This window comes from Aotus nancymaae, unplaced genomic scaffold (genome assembly GCF_030222135.1).
Source record: "Aotus nancymaae isolate 86718 unplaced genomic scaffold, 86718_ANA_hifiasm-v0.15.2.pri h1tg000058l, whole genome shotgun sequence".
Classification (NCBI taxonomy): Eukaryota; Metazoa; Chordata; class Mammalia; order Primates; family Aotidae; genus Aotus; species Aotus nancymaae.
In genome coordinates this window covers 2,793,039-2,815,303 of record NW_026988472.1, presented here as the reverse complement: position 1 = coordinate 2,815,303, position 22,265 = coordinate 2,793,039, and the positions used below count along the sequence as shown (strand labels likewise).

Sequence of the window (22,265 nt, the reverse complement as noted above, 5' to 3'; positions counted from 1 at the left end):
TTTCCCCCTCCACTCCTCAGATACAGCTTTGAGTTACAAAAGTTTCACACTGGGTAGGGCAAGGCAGACCTTAAAGACTCATAACTTCCATTCTTTCTAGACCCATTTACACAACATTGGTTGTGGGCAAGTAGAGTATACTGCTACATGCAACAGCTTCCATTACCTGTGGCACCTTATTGTGGAAGTTCTAAACAAGGTCATGGCAAGTCAGAAGTACTTGCAGCTCTGCAACCCTGCCTGAGAGAGGCTGATTTTACATGGAGTAGAATATGGAAGATCTCAGATGCAAAAAATTCAGTGAAAGCAATAATTTCAGTGATACTAATGTGACACCTGTAGCAATATGCCCCAGAGGTAGAGAAAAATCAGAATCAAGAGCTGATAAAGTATATTAACTAAAGCATCTAGTTTTGAACAAAAATGTATGAGGCATACAAGAAAAAATAATGAGTCCCATATACACAAACAACAATGCCCACTCCCTCCACTTGTAGCCAGCAGACCGTGTCTACTGGAGCTTCCAGCCAAGTAGTTCCTCTTCTTTCTGAAATATTCCAGTGGACACAGCCTCCTGTTATCCAGGGAAACAGCTAAACTGAAGTATAGGTGATTCAACACACCCCCTACCACTCGTAGCCAGTCAGCTAGAACTTCCAGCCCAGTACTTCCACTTTTGTCTGAACTCTGATTGCAGGAACAGCCTCTAGAAAAGAACCCAACATCAAGTCAGGCAACTCCACTCATACCCACTAGTCATAGCCAGGAAAACCAAGCCTGCTAGAGCTTCCAGCCTAGCATTCCCATCTCTGCCTGAAGTCTGTGTGTGGCCACAACCCTATGAACCCCAAGAAAGCACCTAGACAAGGGATTAAGTGACCCTACCCCTTCCCATAGCTCTTAGCTGAGCAGGACTTGGTAGTGGCCAAGCAAAAGGGACCTCTCAGTCTTAGATCATTGAGAGAGGGGGAGATACCCAGGTTCATGGGCTGGCAGAGGATTGGGGTATGCCTTGCTCCACGGGTCCAGCCTGGCAAGAATATGACCTGTCTACCAACTGTGGTCCCTGCCTGAGGGAGACCATGGGCCAGAACACTTAACAAAAGAAATGTGGACATGGGACCAGTGATAGGAGGGGGCTTCTCCAAGGCCAAGGAATCATCTAGGTGAGCAAAAGGCCTACAAGTCAAAAGAGATTGGGGCCTATTTTCAACATTCTCACAGTAAAGAATTTTCAACCAAGAATATATTCCATGAAACTAAACTCATAAGCAAATGAGAAATAAAATCCTTCCCAGATAAACAAGCACTAAAGGAATTCATTATTAGCAGACACCTTTCTAAGAGGTTCTTAAGGGAGTGCTAAATATGAAAATACAAGACAAAAAACTGCTACCTCAAAAATTCACTCAAGCACATGGCCTACAAGCAACATAGGACAACTATGCAATCAAATCTAAAACACAAGTAGTCAACAACATGATGACAAAATCAAAATCTTATAAATCAATAATAACCCTGAATGTAAACGGTCTAAATGTACCACTTAAAATGCATAGAGTGGAAAGCTAGATAAAAAGATAAGACCCAACAATCTACTGTCTTCAAGGGACCCATTTCAGCTGCAGTGACACCCACAGGCTCAATGTAAAAGGATGGAGAAACATCTAACAAGAAAATAGAAAACAAAAAAAAGAGCAGGAGTCACTTTTCTCACATTAGATAAACAGATTTTAGACCATCAACAGTCAGGAAGGAAAAACAAGGGTAATATAGTGGGGGAGATCCAAGATGGCAGAATAGGAACAGCTCTGGAGTGAAGTTCCCAGCGAGAACAGTGAGGAGGGTGAGTGCTCACTGCATTTCTGAACAAGTTTTCACTGCCCACAGACCAGGAGATTCCCAGGCCAAAAAGCGCTGTGAGTTTTCAGCACAGTGGTTTCAGCCAGTGCCGTGTCAGCACACAGAAACTCACACAAGTCTGGGTGTCAGTTTCAACTGGTGCCTGGAGCGCCTGGAAGACAGAGCCACCCATTCAACTGAAAGGGAGGGAGCTGAGACAGGCAGCCAGGCAATCTGGCTTTGCGGGTACCACCACCACAAAACAAGCAAGCTGAAACGCTCTGGACTGAGAGTTACACAGCAAGCACAGCTGGACTCAGGATGGTCAAGCTCAGTGGGGGGAAGGGCATACCCCACTGCCGAGGCAGTCAGCCACTACCAACACAGTTCACTCAGCAGCTGGGCAGGGCCTGCAGCAGCTGAGCAATGCCTCTGCTGGCAGACTGTGACTAGACTACTCCGTATGGGGCAGGGCATCTGTGAAAAAGGCAGCAGTATGAGAGGAACTTATAAATAAAGCTGAACTTCCTAGGACAGAGCACCTGGGAAAAGAGGTGGTTATGAGTTCAGCTGCAGCAGACTTAAAGGTACCTGCCCAGCAGCTCTGCACGGAATAGTGGAGCTCCCAGCATAGCACTTGAGCTCCTATAACGGGCAGACTGTCTCCTCAAGCAACTCCCCAACCCCTGTATACCCCCAGGTTTGCAGGGTCTGGAGTGGACCTCCAGTGGTGCTGCAGCAGAGGGTCCTGATTCTTAGAAGGAAAACTAAGAAGCAGAAAGAAATAGCTTCAACATCAAAAAAAGGACGTGCACTCAGAGATGTCATCAGAGAGTCACCAACTACAAAGACCACAGGTAGATAAAACCACTAAGATGGGAAGAAACTAGTGCAAAAAAATGAAAACACCAAAAGCCAGAACACCTCTCCTCCTCCAAGGGATCACAACTCCTCACAAGCTAGGGATCACAGATGGATGGAGAATGAATCTGATGAATTGACAGAAAGAAGCTGTAGAAGCTGGGTAATAACAAACATCTCTGAGCTAAAAGAACATGTGCTAACCCAATGCAAAGAAACTAAGAACCTAGAAAAAAGTTAGATGAGATGCTAACTGGAATAAACAACTTAGAGAAGAATATAAACGACCGGCTGGAGCTGAAAAACACAGCACTAGAACTTCGTGAAGCATACACAAGTTTCAATAGTCAAAGAAAGGATATTAGAGATTGAAGATCAGCTCAATGGAATAAAAGGATAAGGCAAGATTAGAGAAAAAAGAGTGAAAAGAAATGAACAAAGCCTCCAAGAAATATGGGATTATGTGAAAAGACGTAATCTATGTTTGATAGGTGTACCTGAATGTGATGGAGAGAATGAATCCAAGCTGGAAAACACTTTTCAGGATTTTATCAAGGAGAACTTCCCCTACATGGCAAGACAGGCCACCATTCAAGTCCAGGAAATAGAAAGAACACCACAATGATATTCATCAAGAAGAGCAACCCCAAGGCACATAATTGTCAGATTCACCATGGTTGAAATGAGGAAAAAATGCTAAGGACAGAAAGAAAAAAAGGTCGGGTCACCCACAAAGGGAAGCCCATCAGACTCATGGTGGATCTCTTGGTAGAAACCCTACAAGCCAGAAGAGAGTGGGGGCCAATATTCAACGCCCTTAAAGAAAAGAACTTTCAACCTAGAATTTCATATCCAGCTAAAGTAAGCTTCATAAGGAAAGGAGAAATAAAATCCTTTATGAACAAGCAATTGCTGTGAGATTCCATCACCACCAGGCCTGCCTCAAAAGAGCTTCTGAAAGAAGCACTAAACATAGAAAGGAACAACCAGTACCAGCCACTCCAAAATGTACCAAATGGTAAAGAGAATTGACACAATGAAGAAACTGCATCAACTAATGGGCAAAACAACCAGCTAGCATCAAAATGGCAGGATCAAATTCACACAACAATATTAACTTTAAATATAAATGGACTAAATGCCCCAATCAAAAGACACAGACTGGCAAATTGTATAAAATATCAAAAACCAACAGTGTGTTGTATTAAGGAAACCCATCTCAAGTGCAAAGACACATAAGCTAAAAATAAAGGAATGGAGAAAGATTTATCAAGCAAATGGAGAGCAAATAAAAAGCAGGAGTTGCAATTCTAGTCAATGGAAAAATGGACTTTAAACCAACAAAGATCAAAAGAGACAAAGAAGGGCATTACATAATAGTAAAAGAATCAATGCAAAAAGAAGAGCTAATGATCCTACATATAAACGTACCCAATACAAGAGAACCCAGATATGTAAAGCAAGTTCTTAATGACATACAAAGGGACTTAGACTCCCACACAATAATAGTGGGAGACTGATTAGGTCCCATTTGTCTATTTTGGCTTTTGCTGCCAATGCTTTTGGTGTTTTGGTCATGAAGTCCTTGCCTACGCCTATGTCCTGAATGGTTTTGCCTAGATTTTCTTCTAGGGTTTTTATGGTGTTAGATCTTATGTTTAAGTCTTTAATCCATTTGGAGTTAATTTTAGTGTAAGGTGTCAGGAAGGGGTCCAGTTTCTGCTTTCTGCACATGGCTAGCCAGTTTTCCCAACACCATTTATTAAACAGGGAATCCTTTCCCCATTGCTTGTTTTTGTCAGGTTTGTCAAAGATTGAATGGTTGTAGATACGTTGTGTTGCCTCCGAGGCCTCTGTTCTGTTTCATTGGTCTATATCTCTGTTTTGGCAATCAAACTCCACAGCTTCTGCACAGCAAAAGAAACAGTCATTAGAGTGAATCGGCAACCAAAAGAATGGGAAAAAATTTTTGCAATATACCCATCTGACAAAGGGCTGATATCCAGAATTTACAAAGAACTAAAACAGATTTACAAGAAAAAAACAAACAAGCCCATTGAAAAGTGGGCGAAGGATATGAACAGATACTTTACAAAAGAAGACATACATGAGGCCAACAAACATATGAAAAAATGCTCATCATCACTGGTCATTAGAGAAATGCAAATCAAAACTACATTCAGATACCATCTCATGCCAGTTAGAATGGTGATCATTAAAAAATCTGGAGACAACAGATGCTGGAGAGGATGTGGAGAAATAGGAACACTTTTACACTGTTGGTGGGAGTGTAAATTAGTTCAACCATTGTGGAAGACAGTATGGCGATTCCTCAGGGACCTACAAATAGAAATTCCATTTGACCCAGCAATCTCATTCCTGGGTATATATCCAAAGGATTATAAATATTTCTACTATAAGGACACATGCACACGCATGTTCATTGCAGCACAGTTTACAATAGCAAAGACCTGGAACCAACCCAAATGCCCATAGATGATAGACTGGACAGGGAAAATGTGGCACATATACACCATGGAATATTATGCAGCCATCGAAAACGATGAGTTCGTGTCCTTTGTAGGGACATGGATGAGCCTGGAAACCATCATTCTCAGCAAACTGACACAAGAACACAAAATCAAACACCACATGTTCTCACTCATAGGCGGGCATTGAACAATGAGAACACATGGACACAGGGAGGGGAGCACTACACACTGGGGTGTGTTGGGGGAAATAGGGGAGGGACAGTGGGGGGTGGGTAGTTGGGGAGAGATAGCATGGGGAGAAATGCCAGATATGGGTGAAGGGGAGGAAGGCAGCAAATCACACTGCCACGTATGCATCTATGCAACAATCTTGCATGTTCTTCACATGTACCCCAAACCCTAAAATGCAAGAAAAAAATAATAATAATAGTGGGAGACTATAACACTCCACTATCAATATTAGACTGATCAACGAGACAGAAAATTTACAAGGATATCCAGTACTTGAACTCAGATCTGGACCAAGCAGACCTAATAGATATCTACAGAAATCTCCACCCCAAGTCCACAGAATACGCATTCTATTCAGCACCCTATGGCACCTACTCAAAAATTGATCACATAATTGGAAGTAAATGACCCCTTAGCAAATGCAAAATAATGGAAATCATAACAAACTGTCTCTCAGACAACAGCGCAATCAAATTACTATTCAGAATTAAGAAACTAACTCAGAAACACACAACTTCGTGGAAACTGAACAACTCGCTCCAGAATGTCGACTGGATAAACAATGAAAAGAAGGCAGAAGTAAAGATGTTCTTAGAAACCAAGGAGAATGAAGACACAGCATACAAGAATCTCTGGTACACATTTAAAACAATGCCTACAGGGAAATTTAAAGCAATAAGTGTCCAACAGAGGAGGGAGGACAGATCTGAAATCGAGACCCTATTGTCAAAATTGAAAGAGTTAGAGGAGAAAGATTACAAAAAAAAAAAAAAACCTCAAAAGCTAGCAGAAGACAAGAGATAACTAAGACCAGAGCAGAACTGAAGGAAAGAAAGACACACAAAAAAAACCTTCAAAAAATCAATAAATCCATGAGCTATTTTTTTGAAAACATCAACAAAGTAGACAGATCGCTGGCCAGATTAATAAAAAAGAAAAGGGAGAAGAATCAAATAGATGCAATTAAAAATGATAAAGATGATATCACCACTGACTCCACAGAAATACAAAATACAATCAGAGACTACTATCAATAACTCTATGCACAAAACCAGTAAACCTGGAGGAAATGGATAAATTCCTGGACAGCTGCACCCTCCCAAGCCTAAACCAGGAAGAAGCTGAAACCATGAACAGACCAATAACAAGGGCTGAAGTTGAGGCTGCAATTAATAGCCTACCAATCAAAAAAAGTCCAGGTGTAGACGGGCTCACAGCTGAGTTCTACCAGACGTACAAAGAGGAGCTGGTACCATTCCTTCTGAGACTATTCCAAACAATTCAAAAAGAGGAAATCCTTCCCAAATCATTTTATGAGACCAACAACATCCTAATACCAAAACCCAGCAGAGACTCAACAGAAAAAGAAAACGTATGGCCAATATCCATGATGAACATAGATGCAAAAATCTTCAGTAAAATACTGGCAAACCAATTGCAACAGCACATCAAAAAGCTTATCCATCACGAACAAGGAGACTTCATCCCAGGGACGCAAGGCTGGTTGAACATAAGCAAGTCTATAAATGTAATCCAACACATAAACAGAAGCAGAGACAAAAACCGTATGATTATGTCAATAGATGCAGAGAAGGTCTTCGACAAAATTCTACAGTCATTATCCTAAAAACTCTCAATAAACTAGGTATCGAAGGAACATATCTAAAAATAATAAAAGCTATTTATGACAAACCTACAGCCAATATCATACTGAATGGGCAAAAATTGGAAGTATTTCCTTATAAATCTGGCACTAGACCAGGATGCCCTGTCACCCCTCCTATTAAATATAGTTTTGGAAGTTCTACCCAGAGTAATTAGGCAAGAAAAAGGTATTCAATTAGGAAAAGAGGAAGTCAAATTGTCTCTATTTGCAGAGGACCTGATTGTATACTTAGGAGACCCTATCATCTCAGCCCAAAATCTCCTTAAACTGATAAGCAACTTCAGCAAAGTCTCAGAATACAAAATCAATGCACAGAATTCACAAGCATTTCTATACATCAATAACAGACAAACAGAGAGCCAAATCATGAGCAAACTCCCATTCACAATTGCTAGAGACTAAAATACCTAGGAATACAACTAACAAAGGATGTAAAGGAACTCTTCAAGGAGAACTACAAACCACGACTCAAGAAAATAAAACAGGATATAAACAAATGGAGAAAAACTCCATGCTCATGTTTATGAAGAATCAATATCATGAAAATGTCCATACTGCCCAAAGTAATTTATAGATTCAATACCTATCCCCATTAAGCTACCAATGACCTTCTTCACAGGACTGGAGAAAGCCACCTTAAACTTCATATGGAACCAAAAGAGAGCCTGTATAGCCAAGACAATCCTAAACAAAAGGAACAAAGCTGGAGGCATCAGCTACCTGATTTTAAACTGTACTACAAAGCTACAGTCATCAAAAGAGCATGGTACTGATACCAAAACACACGTATAGACCAGTGGATCAGAACAGAGGCCTTGGAGGCAACACCACACATCTACAACCATCTGATCTTTGATGAACCTAACTGAAACAGGCAATGGGGAAATGATTCCTTTTTTAATAAATGGTGTTGGGAAAACTGGATAGCCACGTGCAGAGAGCAGAAACTAGACCCCTTCCTGACACCTTACACTAAAATTAACTCCAGATTGATTAAAGACTTAAACATAAGACCTAACACCATAAAAAGCCTAAAAGAAAACCCAGGCAAAACCATTGAGGACATAGGCATAGGCAAGGACTTCATGACTAAAACACCAAAAGCATTGACAACAAAACTCAAAATAGACAAATGGGACCTAATTAAACCCCAGAGCTTCTGTACAGAAAAAAAAAAAAAAAATCATTAGAGTGAACCAGCAACCAATAGAATGGGAAAAAATTTTTACAATCTACCCATCTGACAAAGGGCTAATATCCAGAATCTATAAAGAACTAAAACAGAAGAGAGATCCAAGATGGCTGATTAGGAGGAACTCACAATTGCAGCTCCGAGAGAAAGCACAGAGGGTGAGTGGACGCCGCATTTCCAGATGGATATTTACTGCCCACAGACCAGGAGATTCACAAGGGGAAGAGCACCACAGGTCACCAGCGCTGCTGGCTTGAGTGACGCTGCCGCTAGGCCTGCACCCTGAGGTAGGGAGCAGCAGCTCCTTCTGCAGAGTGAGTGCGAATGAGTCCCCTGTAAGCCAGCAAGGGGAGCTGAAACAGGGAGTCAAGCCAGGAGATTCCAGGGCAAAGAAAGTGCCACAGGAAACACAACTGAACCCGGGTTGGTCCAGCTCTGTGGGGGAGGGGCGTCCTCCATTGGGACACACCCTGAAGTTCCCAGGGCAATTTGCCATAACCAAGGTAACCCGTGACTACAGAGACTCCCTCACTACCGGGGCGGGCCAACATAGCGGAAGCAGTTCTAACTACACCCATATAAACAGGACTGCAGAGAAGTTCACAAGGAATCTGGGCGGAGCCCACAACAGCTCAGTGAAGCCTCTGCAGGCTGAGTGCGACTAGGCTGCCACCTTGTGGGCAGGGAAAGCAACAACAAGACAGCGGAAAATCATGAAGCCCTAACTCCCTGGGACAGAACACCGGGAGGGAAGAAAAAGGGGGTTTATGAGTTCTGCTGCTGCAGACTTAAAATTACCAAAATCAGAAAGACAGCAACTACAAAGTCGATAGGCGGATAAATCCACAAAGATGGGAAGAAACCAGCGCAAAAAGGATGAAAACACCCAAAATCAGAACACTTCTCCTCCTACAAGGGAGCACAACTCCCCACCAGCAAGGGAACAAGACTGAATGGAGAATGAGTGTGATGAAATGACAGAATCAGCTTTCAGAAAGTGGATAATAAGAAACTTTCATGAGCTAAAAGAACATGTTCTAACCCAATGCAAAGAAACTAAGAACGTTGAAAAAAGACTTGATGAAATGCTAACGAGAATGGACAACATAGAGAGGAATATGAGTGAATTGATGGAGCTGAAAAACACAACATGAGAACTTCGCGAAGCATGCACAAGTTTCAACAGCCGAATTGACCAAGCAGAAGAAAGGATATCAGAGGTAGAAGATCAACTCAATGAAATTAAACGAGAAGGCAAGATTAGATAAAACAGGGTAAAAAAGAATGAACAAAGCCAACAAGAAATATGGGACTATGTGAAAAGACCTAATCTACGTTTGATAGGGGTACCTGAATGTGACGAAGAGAATGCATCCAAGCTGGAAAATACTCTCCAGGATATTATCCAGGAAAACTTCCCCAACCTAGAAAGGAAGGCCAATATTCAAGCCCAGGAAATACAGAGAACACCACAAAGATATTCCCCTAGAAGAGCAACACCTAGGCACATAATCATCAGAATCACCAGGGTTGAAATGAAGGAGAAAATACTAAGAGCAGCCAGAGAGAAAGGTCAGGTTACCCACAAAGGGAAGCCCATCAGACTCATAGCAGATCTCTCAGCAGAAACCCTACAGGCCAGAAGAGACAGGGGGCCGATATTCAACATCCTTAAAGAAAAGAATTTTCAACCCAGAATTTCATATCCAGCCAAACTAAGCTTCATAAGTGAAGGAAAAATAAAATCCTTTGTGAACAAGCAAGAACTCAGAGATTTCATCACCACCAGACCAGCTTTACAAGAGCTCCTGAAGGAGGCACTACACATAGAAAAGAACAACCAGAACCAGCCACTCCAAAAACACACGAAATGGTAAAGAGCATCAATGCAATGAAGAATCTGCATCAACCAATGGGCAAAACAGCCAACTACCATCAAAATGACAGGATCAAATTCACACATAAAAATATTAACCATAAATGTAAATGGACTAAATGCCCCAATTAAGAGACACAGACTGGCAAATTGGATAAAAAGCCAAAACCCATCAGTGTGCTGTATCCAGGAAACCCACCTCACATGCAAGGATACACAAAGGCTCAAAATAAAGGGATGGAGGAAGATTTACCAAGCAAACGGAGAGCAAAAAAAAAGCAGGAGTTGCAATTCTCATCTCTGATAAAATAGACTTTAAAGCAACAAAGATCAAAAGAGACAAAGAAGGACATTACATAATGGCAAAGGGATCAATGCAACAAGAAAAGCTAACAATCCTAAATATATATGCACCTAATACAGGAGCACCCACATACATAAGGAAAGTTCTTAAAGAGTTACAAGGAGACCTAGACACCCACACAATAATAGTGGGAGACTTCAACACCCCATTGTCAATATTAGACAGATCAACGAGACAGAAAATTAATAAGGATATCCAGGACTTGAACTCAGACCTGGAACAAGCAAACCTAATAGACATTTACAGAACCCTCCAGCCCAAATCCACAGAATATACATTCTTCTCAGCCCCACATAACACGTACTCTAAAATTGACTACATAATTGGAAGTAAATCACTCCTCAGCAAATGAAAAAGAATGGAAACCATAACAAACAGTCTCTCAGACCACAGTGCAATCAAGTTAGAACTCAGAATTCAGAAACCAAACCAGAACCGCACAGCTTCATGGAAAATGAACAACTTTCTCCTGAATGTAGACTGGATAAACACTGAAATGAAGGCAGAAATAAAGATGTTCTTCGAAACCAACGAGAACAAAGACACCACACAGTAGAATCTCAGGGACACATTCAAAGCAGTCTCTAGAGGAAAATATATAGCAATAAGTGCCCACTTGAGAAGAAAGGAGAGATCTAAAATTGACACCCTATCGTCAAAATTGAAAGAGCTAGAGGAGCAAGATCAAAAAAACTCAAAACCTAGCAGAAGACAAGAAATAACTAAGATCAAAGCAGAATTGAAGGAGATAGAGACACGAAAAACCCTACAAAAAATCAATAAATCCAGCAGCTGGTTTTTTGAAAAGATCAACAAAATAGACCACTAGCCAGACTAATAAAAAAGAAAAGAGAATAACCAAATAGATGCAATAAAAAAATGATAAAGGGGATATCACCACAGATTCCACAGAAATTCAAACCATCATCAGAGATTATTACAAGCAACTCTATGCACATAAACTAGAAAACCGGGAAGAAATGGATAAATTCCTGGACACTTGCCTCCTCCCAAGCCTAAACAAGGAAGAAGTCGAAATCCTGAATAGACCAATAACAAGTGCTGAAGTCGAGGCAGCAATTAAGAGCCTACTACCCCAAAAAAGCCCAGGTCCAGATGGGTTCACAGCCGAATTCTACCAGACATACAAAGAGGAACTGGTACCATTCCTACTGAAACTATTCCAAATAATCCAAAAAGAGGGAATCCTTCCCAAATCATTTTATGAGACCAACATCATCCTGATACCAAAACCCGGCAGAGACTCAACAAGAAAAGAAAACTACAGGCCAATATCCATGATGAACATAGATGCAAAAATCTTCAATAAAATACAGGCAAGCCGATCGCAACAGCACATCAAAAATCTTATCCAACATGATCAAGTAGGATTCATCCCGGGGATGCAAGGATGGTTCAATATACCCAAGTCTATAAATGTAATTCACCACATAAACAGAACCAAAGACAAAAACCACAGGATTATCTCAATTGATGCAGAGAAGGCCTTCGACAAAATTCAACAGCCCTTTATGCTAAAAACTCTCAATAAACTAGGTATCGATGGAACGTATCTCAAAATAATAAAAGCTATTTACGACAAACCAACAGCCAATATCATACTGAATGGGCAAAAATTGAAAGCATTCCCTTTGAAATCTGGCACTAGACAAGGATGCCCTCTCTCACCACTCCTATTCAATATAGTACTGGAAGTTCTAGCCAGAGCAATCAGGCAAGAAAAGGAAATAAAGGGTATTCAATTAGGAAAGGAGGAAGTCAAATTGTCTCTATTTGCAGACAACATGATTGTATATCTAGAAGACCCCATCGTCTCAGCCCAAAATCTCCTGAAACTGATAAGCAACTTCAGCAAAGTCTCAGGATACAAAATCAATGTGCAAAAATCACAAGCATTCCTATACACCAATAACAGACTTAAAGAGAGCCAAATCAAGAACGAACTGCCATTCACAATTGCTACAAAGAGAATAAAATACCTAGGAATACAACTAACAAGGAACGTAAAGGACCTGTTCAAGGAGAACTACAAACCACTGCTCAACGAAATAAGAGAGAACACAAACAGATGAAGAAACATTCCATGTTCATGGTTAGGAAGAATCAATATCGTGAAAATGGCCATACTGCCCAAAGTAATTTACAGATTCAACGCTATCCCCATCAAGCTACCAATGACCTTCTTCACAGAACTGGAAAAAACCACCTTAAACTTCATATGGAACCAAAAGAGAGCCTGCATAGCCAAGTCAATTCTAAGCAAAAAGAACAAAGCAGGAGGCATCACCCTACCGGACATTAAACTATACTACAAGGCTACAGTAATCAAAACAGCATGATACTGGTACCAAAACAGAGATATAGACCAATGGAAGAGAACAGAGGCGTCGGAGGTGACACAACATATCTACAACGACCCGATCTTTGACAAACCCGACAAAAACAAGCAATGGGGAAAGGAATCCCTGTTCAATAAGTGGTGTTGGGAAAACTGGCTAGCCATATACAGAAAGCAGAAACTGGACCCCTTCCTGACACCTTACACTAAAATTGACCCCAGATGGATTAAAGACTTAAACATGAGACCTAACACCATAAAAACCCTTGAAGAAAACCAAGGCAAAACCATTCAGGACATAGGAGTAGGCAAGGACTTTATGACCAAAAGACCAAAAGCATTGGCAACAAAAGCCACAATAGACAAATGGGACCTGATGAGACTCCACAGCTTCTGTACAGTGAAAGAAACAGTCAATAGAGTGAATCGGCAACCAACAGAATGGGAAAAAATTTTTGCAGCCTACCCGTCTGACAAAGGGCTGATATCCAGAAATTCCAACGAGCTAAAAAAGATTTACAAGAAAAAAAACAAACAAGCCCTTTCAAAAATGGACGAAGGATATGAATAGGTAATTTACAAAAGAAGACATACATGAGGCCAACAAGCATATGAAAAAATGCTCAGCATCACTGGTCATTAGAGAAACGCAAATCAAAACTACATTGAGATACCATCTCATGCCAGTTAGAATGGCGATCATTAAAAAATCTGGAGACAAGAGATGCTGGAGAGTATATGGAGAAATAGGAACACTTTTACACTGTTGGTGGGAGTGTAAATTAGTTCAACCATTGTGGAAAACAGTGTGGCGATTCCTCAAGGACCTAGAAATAGAAATTCCATTTGACCCAGCAATCCCATAACTGGGTATATATCCAAAGCATTATAAATCATTCTAGTATAAGGACACATGCACACGAATGTTCATTGCAGCACAGTTTACAATAGCAAAGACCTGGAACCAACCCAAAGGCCCATCAATGATAGACTGGACAGGAAAAATGTGGCACATATACACCATGGAATATTATGCAGCCATCAAAAACCATGAGTTTGCGTCCTTTGTAGGGTCATGGATGAACCTGAAAACCATCATTCTCAGCAAACTGACACAAGAACACCAAATCAAACACCACATGTTCTCACTCATCGGTGGTTGTTGAACAATGAGAACACATGGACACAGGGAGGGGAGCACTGTACACTGGGGTCTGTTGGGGGGGAGTGGTGGGACAGAGGGGGGTGGGGATTTGGTGAGGGATAGCATGGGGAGAAATGCCATATATAGGTGAAGGGGAGGAAGGCAGCAAATCACACTGCCACGTATTCACCTATGCAACAACCTTGCATGATTTTCACATGTACCCCAAAACCTAAAATGCACTAAAAAAAAAAAAAGAACTAAAACAGATTTAAAAGAAAAAAAAACCCATCCAAAAGTGGGAGAAGTATATGAACAGACGTTTATGGAAAGATTTAGATATCCACAAATAATAATGGAGAACTTTAACATCGCATTGACAGAGTTAGACAGACCACCGAGGAAGAAACCTAACAAATAAATTCTGGATTTAAACTTGACACTTGATCAATTGGTCCTAATGCACATCTACAGAGTATTCCACGCAACAACCACAGAGTATGTATTTTTCTCATCCGTACACAGAACATATTGTAAGGTCTACCACATCCTGGGACATAAATCAAATCACAATAAATTCAAAGAAATAAAAAACATACCACACATTCTCTCAGATCATAATCTAATAAAAGAAGAAATCCATGCCAAGATCTCTCAAAACTACCAAAAAATGGAAATTAAACAATTTTCCTTTGAATAACTCATGGACAATAAGCAAAATTAAGACAGTAATCAAAAATTACTTTGAAATTAATGAAATAGGAGACACAGCTTACCAAATCTTATAGATGCAATTAAAGCAGTGATAAGAGACAAATTTTTTGTACTGAACACATTCATCAAGAGGTTAAAATGATTTCAAATTAACAACCTAATAACACAGCCAGATAAACAAGAAAACCAAACATCCAGCTCCAAATGTAGTAGTAGAAAACAAACAACTAAATCAGAGAAATGAGATAATTGTGACCCAAAATGCCATAAAAAAGATAAATGAAGCCAAGTATTGATTCTTCAAAATAATTAACAAGATTGATATACCATTAGCTAGTCTAACAAGAAATAATAATAATAATAAATCCAAATGAGCACAATGAGAAATGACAAAGATGGCATTACAACTGATTCCACAAAAGTATTAAAATTCCTTAGAGACCATACAAAACACCTTTGTGCACATAAGTCAGAAAATATAGAGAAATTGGATAAATTCCTAGAAACACACAACCTCCCATTATAGAATCCGTGATAAACGTGAAGACATCAACACATAAATAACAAGTGTAGAAATTGAATCAGTAATTAAAAACTTACCAATGAAAAAGAGCCCAGGACCATGGATTCATGGCCAAATTCTATCAGACATATAAGGAAGAACTGATACAAATCCTACTGACAGTTTTCCAAGAAAATCAAAGAAGAGATCTTTCTCCCTAACAAATTATATAGATCCAGCACCATTCTGATACCAAAATCTGTTCATTTATTAAAAAGCAAAACAAACAAACAAACAAAAAAAACTTCAAGTAAAGATCCCTAATGAACAGAGGCGCAAAAAATTCTCAACAAATTCTAGCAAACTAAATCCAGCAGAACATCAAAAACTTAATCTACCACAGTCATGTACGTTTTATTTCTGAGATGCAAAGTTGATTCAACATAAACAAAAAAGTAAATGTGATTCACAAAATAGAATCAAAAGCAAAAACTATATGATTATCTCAACAGATGTAGAAAAAGCCTGTAATATAATCCAACATTTCTTCATGACAAAAGCTCTCAACCGATTAAGCATTAAAGTAACATATCTAAAAATAGTAAAAGCCATCTATGACAAAACCACAGCCAACATAATGCTGAATGAGCAAAAACTGAATCAGTTTCCCTTGGGAACTGGAACAAGACAAGCATGCCCACTCTCACAACTCCTATTTAACATACTACTTCCAGTACTATCCAGGGCAATGAGGCAAGAGAATAAATAAAAGGCATCCAAATAAAAAGAGAGAAAGTCAAACCTTCTCTGTTTACTGATATGATTCAACACTTAAAAAACCCTAAAGACTCTGCCAAGTCTCCCGGAACTGATAAATGTATGCAGTAAAGTTTTATGATATTAAACAAATGTACAAAAATCACTAACATTTTTATACACCAATATTGTTCTAGCTGAGAACCAAATGAAGAACACAATCCTATTTACAATAGCCACAAAAAAAGGAATACCTAGAAAACCATCTATCCAATGAGTTAAAAATCTTTACAAGCAGAGATACAAAACACAGCTAAAAGAAATCAGAGATAACACAAATAAATGGAAAATATTTTATGCTCATAGATGAGAAGAATCCATCTAGTTAAAGTGGCCATATTGCCCAAAGCAAGTTACAGTTTCAATACTATTCCTATCAAAATATTAATGCCATTTTTCACAAAATTTGACAAAATTATTCTGAAATTCATTTGGAACCAAAAAAGAGCCTGAATAGCTAAAGCAATATTAAGCAGAAATAACAAATTCAAAAGCATCACATTGCTCAACTTCCAAGTGTAGTATAAGGTTACAGTAATCAAAACAGCACGGTACTTCTACAAAAAAAAAGATGCATAGACCAAGGGAATAGAATCAAGAACCCAGATATAAACCTGCCACCTACAACCATCTGATCTTCAACAAAATGAGAAAAAGTAAGCAATGGAGGAAAGGACTTCCTATTCAATAAATGACACTGTAATAGCTTGCCAGCCATATGCAGAAGAATGAAACTGGATCTCTACCCGTCACCATATACATAAATTAACTTAAGATAGATTAAATATTTAAATGTAAGACCTCAAGCTATAAAAATCCTAACAGCTGGACAGGTGCTGTGTAATCCCTGCTACTTGGGAGGCTAAGGCAGGAGAATCTCTTGAAGCTAGGAGGCAGAGATTGCAGTGAATTGAGATTGAATCACTGCACCCTAACATGGGTGAAAAAGCAAGACTCTATCTAAATAATAATAATAATAATAATAATAATCTAGAAGAAAACCTAGAAAGACAGATGTCAAGATGGTTCAATAGGAGCAGCTTCAGTCTGCAGTTCCCAGTGAGTCCAATGCAGAAGGTGGGTGATTTCTTCATTTCGAACTGAGATAACCTGTTCATCTTATTGGGACTGGTTAGGCAGTGGTTGCAGACCATGGAGAAGGATCAGAAGCAGAGTGGGGCATCACCTCACCAGGAAGTACAAGGAACAGGGGCCTTCCATCCTCCAGCCAAGGGAAGCTGTGAGGGACTGTGCTATCCAGCCCAGATACTATGCTTTTCCCATGGTTTTTGCAATCCACAGAACAGGAGATTCCCTCTTGTGTCTACACCACGAGGAACTTGGGTTTGAAGCACAAAACTGGGTGGCCGTTTGGGCAGACACTGAGCTCCTAGCTGCAAGAGTTCTTTTTTTTTTTTTTTTTTAATTTCTTTTGGAAATCTAGTGGCATTTGGAACCCCAGCAAGACAAAACCATTCACTCCCCTGGAAAGGGGGCTGAAGCCAGAGAGCCTATTGGTCTTGCTCAGTGGGTTCCACTCCCATGGAGACAAGCAAGCTAAGAACCACTGGCTTGAAATTCTCACTACCAGCACAGGAGTCTGATGTCAATCTGGTACAATCTAGCTTGGTCAGAAGAGGGGCATCCACCATTACTGAGGCTTGACTACGCAGTTTTTCCCTGACAGTGATAAAGAGGCCTGGAAGTACAGACTGGACAAAACTCAATACAGTATGGCAAAACAGCTGTGGCCAGACTACCTCTCTAGATTTCTCCTCACTGGGCAGGGAATCTCTGAAAGCAAGCCAGCATCCCAAGGCAGGGGCTTATAAATAAAACTTCCATCTCCCTGGGACAGAGCACCTGGGAGAAGGGCAGCTGTCGGCACAGCTTCAGTGAACTTAAACACTTTTGCCTGCTGGCTCTGAGGACAGCAGAAAATCCTGACAAGGGGTGGGGGTTCTCCAAGCACAGCACTTGAGCTCTGCTAAGGGGAGAATGCTTCTTCAAGTGGGTCCTTAACCCCAGTGTCTCCTGACTGGGAGAGATCTCCCAATATGTTTTGATAGACACCCCATATAAGAGAGCTCTAGTTGGCATCAAGCTGGTGCCCTAATGGGATGAAACTTTCAGAGGAAGAAGCAGGCAGCAATCTTTGCTGTTCTGCAATCTCTGATGGTGATACCCAGGCAAATAGAGTCTGGAGTGGACCTCCAACAAACTTCTGCTGACCTGCAGAAGAGGGTCCTGACTGTTCAAAGAAAAACTAACAAAAAGAAAGCAACAAAATCAACATCAATGTAAAGGACCCCCATAGAAAACACCATCCAATGGTCATCAGCCTCAAAGATCAAAGGCAGGTAAATCCACTAATATGAGATAAAAAAAGCACAAAAATTCTGAAAATTCCAAAAACCAGAATGCTTATTCTCCTACAAATTATCACAACTCCTCTCCATCAAGGGCACAAAACTGCATGGAGAAAGAGTTTGATGAAATGACAGAAGTAGGCTTCAGAAGGTGGCTAATAAAAAACTTACCTGAGCTAAAAGAGCATTTTCTAAAGCAATGCTAGGAAGGCGTAAAGACAAGATTAGAGAAAAAAAAAAATGAAAAGGAGAAAAAAAAGTCTCCAAGAAATATGAGAATATGTGAAAAGAACAAACTTACTATTGATTGGAGTCCTTGAAAGTGATGCGGACAATGGAACCAAGTTGGAAAACACGCTTCAGCATATTATCCAGGAAAACTTCCCCAACCTAGCATGACAGGCCAACATTCAAATTCAGGAAATACAGAGAACACCACTAAGATACTCCTCAAGAAGAGCAACCCCAAGACACAACATAATCAGATTCTCCAAAGTTGAAAGGCAGGAAAAAACTTAAGGGCAGCTAGGAAGAAGAGTCAGGTTACCTACAAAGAAAACCTGTCAGACTAACAGCAAATGTCTCTACAGAAATCCTACAAGCCAGAAGAGAGTGGGGACCAATATTCAACTTTCTTATAGAAAAGAATTTTTAATCGAAAATTTTATATCCAGCCAAACTAAGCTTCATAAGCAAATGAGAAATAAAATCCTTTCCAGACAAGCAAATGCAGAGGGATTTTGTCACCACCAGGCCTGCCTTACAAGAGCTCCTGAAGAAAGCACTAAATATGGAAAGTAAAAACTGGGACTAGCCACTGCAAAAACACACCTAAATATAAAGACCAATGACACTATGAAGAAACAGCATCAACTAATGTGTAAAATAATTAGCTAGCATCATTATGACAGAATCAATTTTACACCTAATAATATTAACCTTAAATGTAAATGCGCTAAATTCTCCAATTAAAAGACACTGACTTGCAAATTGGATAAAGAGTCAGGACCCATCAGTGTGCTGTGCAAAGACACAGATAGGTTTAAAACAAAGGGATGCAGGAATATTTGCCAAGCAAATGGAAAACAAAAAAAAGCAGGGGCTGCAATCCTAGTCTGTGATAAAACAGACTTTAAACCAACAAAGATCAAACAAACAAACCAACAAAACAAAACAGAGAAGAGCATCACATAATGGTAAAATGATCAAAGCAAAAAGAAGGGATAACTACCCTAAATATATATTCACCCAATACAGGAGCACCAGTTTCAGAAAGCAAGTTCTCAGAGACTTACAAAGAGACTTAGACTCCCACACAATCATAGCGGGAGACTTTAACACCCCACTGTCAACATTAGACAGATCAAAAAGACAGAAAACAAGAATATTCAGGACTTGAACATAGCTCTGGACCAAGTGAACCTAAGAGACATCTACAGAATTCTCCACCCCAAATCAACAGAATATACATTCCTCTAAGGAACACATAGCACTTATTCTTTTTTTATTGCATTTTAGGTTTTGGGGTACATGTGAAGAATATGTGAGATTGCTCCTTAGGTAGACACATGTCACTGTGACTTGCTGTCTTCCTCCCCATCACCTATATCTCGCATTTCTCACCGTGCTGTCTCTCCCCAACTCCCCACCCCCTGCCGTCCTTCCCCTATTTCCCCCCGACAGACCCCAGTGTGTGATGCTCCCATCCCTGTGTCCATGTGTTCTCATTGTTCAACACCCGCCTATGAGTGAGAACATGTGGTGTTTGATTTTCTGTTCCTGTGTCAGTTTGCTGAGAATGACGGTTTCCAGGTTCATCCATATCCCTACAAAGGACACAAACTCATCATTTTTGATGGCTGTATAATACTCCATGATATATATGAGCCACATTTTCCCTGTCCAGTCTATCATCTATGGGTATTTGGGTTGGTTCCAGGTCTTTGCTATTGTAAACTGTGCTGCAATGAACATTCGTGTGCATGTGTCCTTATGGTAGAATGATTTATAATCCTTTGCATATATACCCAGGAATAGGATTGCTGGGTCAAGTGGAATTTCTATTTCTAGGTCCTTGAGGAATTGCCACACTGTTTTCCACAATGGTTGAACTAATTTACATTCCCACCAACAGTGTAAAAGTGTTCCTATTTCTTCACATCCTCTCCAGCATCTGTTGTCTCCAGATTTTTTAATGATCACCATTCTAACTGGCGTGAGAAGGTATCTCAATGTAGTTTTGATTTGCATTTCTCTAATGACCAGTGATGATGAGCATTTTTTCATATGTTTGTTGGCCTCATATATGCCTTTTTTTCTAAAGTGTCTGTTCATATCCTTCGCCCACTTTTGAATGGGCTTGTTCGTTTTTTTCTTGTAAATCTGTTTTAATTCTTTATAGATTCTGGATAATAGCCCTTTGTCAGATGGGTATATTGCAAAAATTTTTTCCCATTCTGTTGGTTGCCAATTCACTCTAATGACTGTTTCTTTTGCTGTGCAGAAGCTGTGGAGTTTGATTAGGTCCCATTTGTCTATTTTGCTGTTTGTTGCCAATGCTTTTGGTGTTTTAGTCATGAAGTCCTTGCCTATGCCTATGTCCTGAATGGTTTTGCCTAGGTTTTCTTCTAGAGTTTTTGTGGTGTTAGGTCTTATCTTTAAGTCTTTAATCCTTCTAGAGTTAATTTTAGTATAAGGCATCAGGAAGGGGTCCAGTTTCTGCTTTCTGCACATGGCTAGCCAGTTTTCCCAACACCATTTATTAAACAGGGAATCCTTTCCCCATTGCTTGCTTTTGTCAGATTTGTCAAATATCAGATGGTTGTAGATGTGTGGTGTTGCCTCTGAGGCCTCTGTTCTGTTCCATTGCTTTATATCTCTGTTTTGGTACCAGTCCCATGCTGTTTTGATTACTGTAGCCTTGTAGTATAGTTTGAAGTCAGGTAGTGTGTTGCCTCCACCTTTGTTCTTTTTTCTTAGAATTGACTTGGCTCTGCAGGCTGTCTTTTGGTTCCATATGAAGTTTAAGGTGTATTTTTCCAGTTCTGTGAAGAAGGTCATTGGTAGCTTGATGGCGATAACATTGAATCTGTAAATTACTTTGGGCAGTATGGACGTTTTCATGGTATTGATTCTTCCGAACCAACAGCAGAGAATGTTTCTCGATCTGTTTGTGTCCTCTCTTATTTCGTTGAGTAGTGGTTTGTAGTTCTCCTTGAAGAGTTCCTTTACATCATTTGTTAGTTATATTCCTAGGTATTTTATTCTCTTTGTAGCAATTGTGAATGGCAGTTCGCTTTTGATTTGGCTCTTTTTAAGTCTGTTATTGGTATATAAGAATGCTTGTGATTTTGAACATTGGTTTTGTATCTTGAGACTGCTGAAGTTGCTTATCAGTTTCAGGAGATTTTGGGTGAGACAATGGGGTCTTCTCAATATACAACTCTGTTGTCTGGAAATAGAGACAATTTGACTTCCTCCGTTCCTAATTGATTACCCTTTATTTCTTTTTCTTGCCTGATTGCTCTGGCTAGAACTTCCAATACTATATTCAATAGGAGTGGTGAGAGAGAGCATCCTTGTCTAGTGCCAGATTTCAAAGGGAATTCTTCCAGTTTTTGCCCATTCAGTTTGACATTGGCTGTTGGTTTGTTCATAAATAGCTTTTACTATTTTGAGATATGTTCCATCAATACCTAGTTTATTGAGGGTTTTTAACATAAAGCGCTGTTGAATTTTTTTCAAAGGCCTTCTATGCATCAGTTGAGATAATCATGTGTTTCTGTCTTTGGTTCTGTTTATGTGTTGAATGATGTTTATAGACTTGTGTATGTTGCA

At 39.9% G+C, this 22,265-nt stretch overlaps 1 protein-coding gene across 5 annotated transcripts in view; it reads left to right on the top strand.

The window, feature by feature from the left end:
* Positions 1 to 22,265, top strand: part of FAAH2 (fatty acid amide hydrolase 2) — a 395,527-nt gene that overhangs the window by 333,239 nt on the left and 40,023 nt on the right. The window contains exon 11 of one of the 5 annotated variants that reach the window (XM_064364307.1): positions 2,543 to 4,177. The exons of the other annotated variants lie outside the window; for them this stretch is intronic. Within the exon in view, the coding sequence (XP_064220377.1) occupies positions 2,543 to 2,601 (59 nt within the window). The 3' untranslated portion in view covers positions 2,602 to 4,177. Of the gene's footprint in view, positions 1 to 2,542; positions 4,178 to 22,265 lie in introns of those variants that run through there. 5 annotated transcript variants of the gene reach the window in all.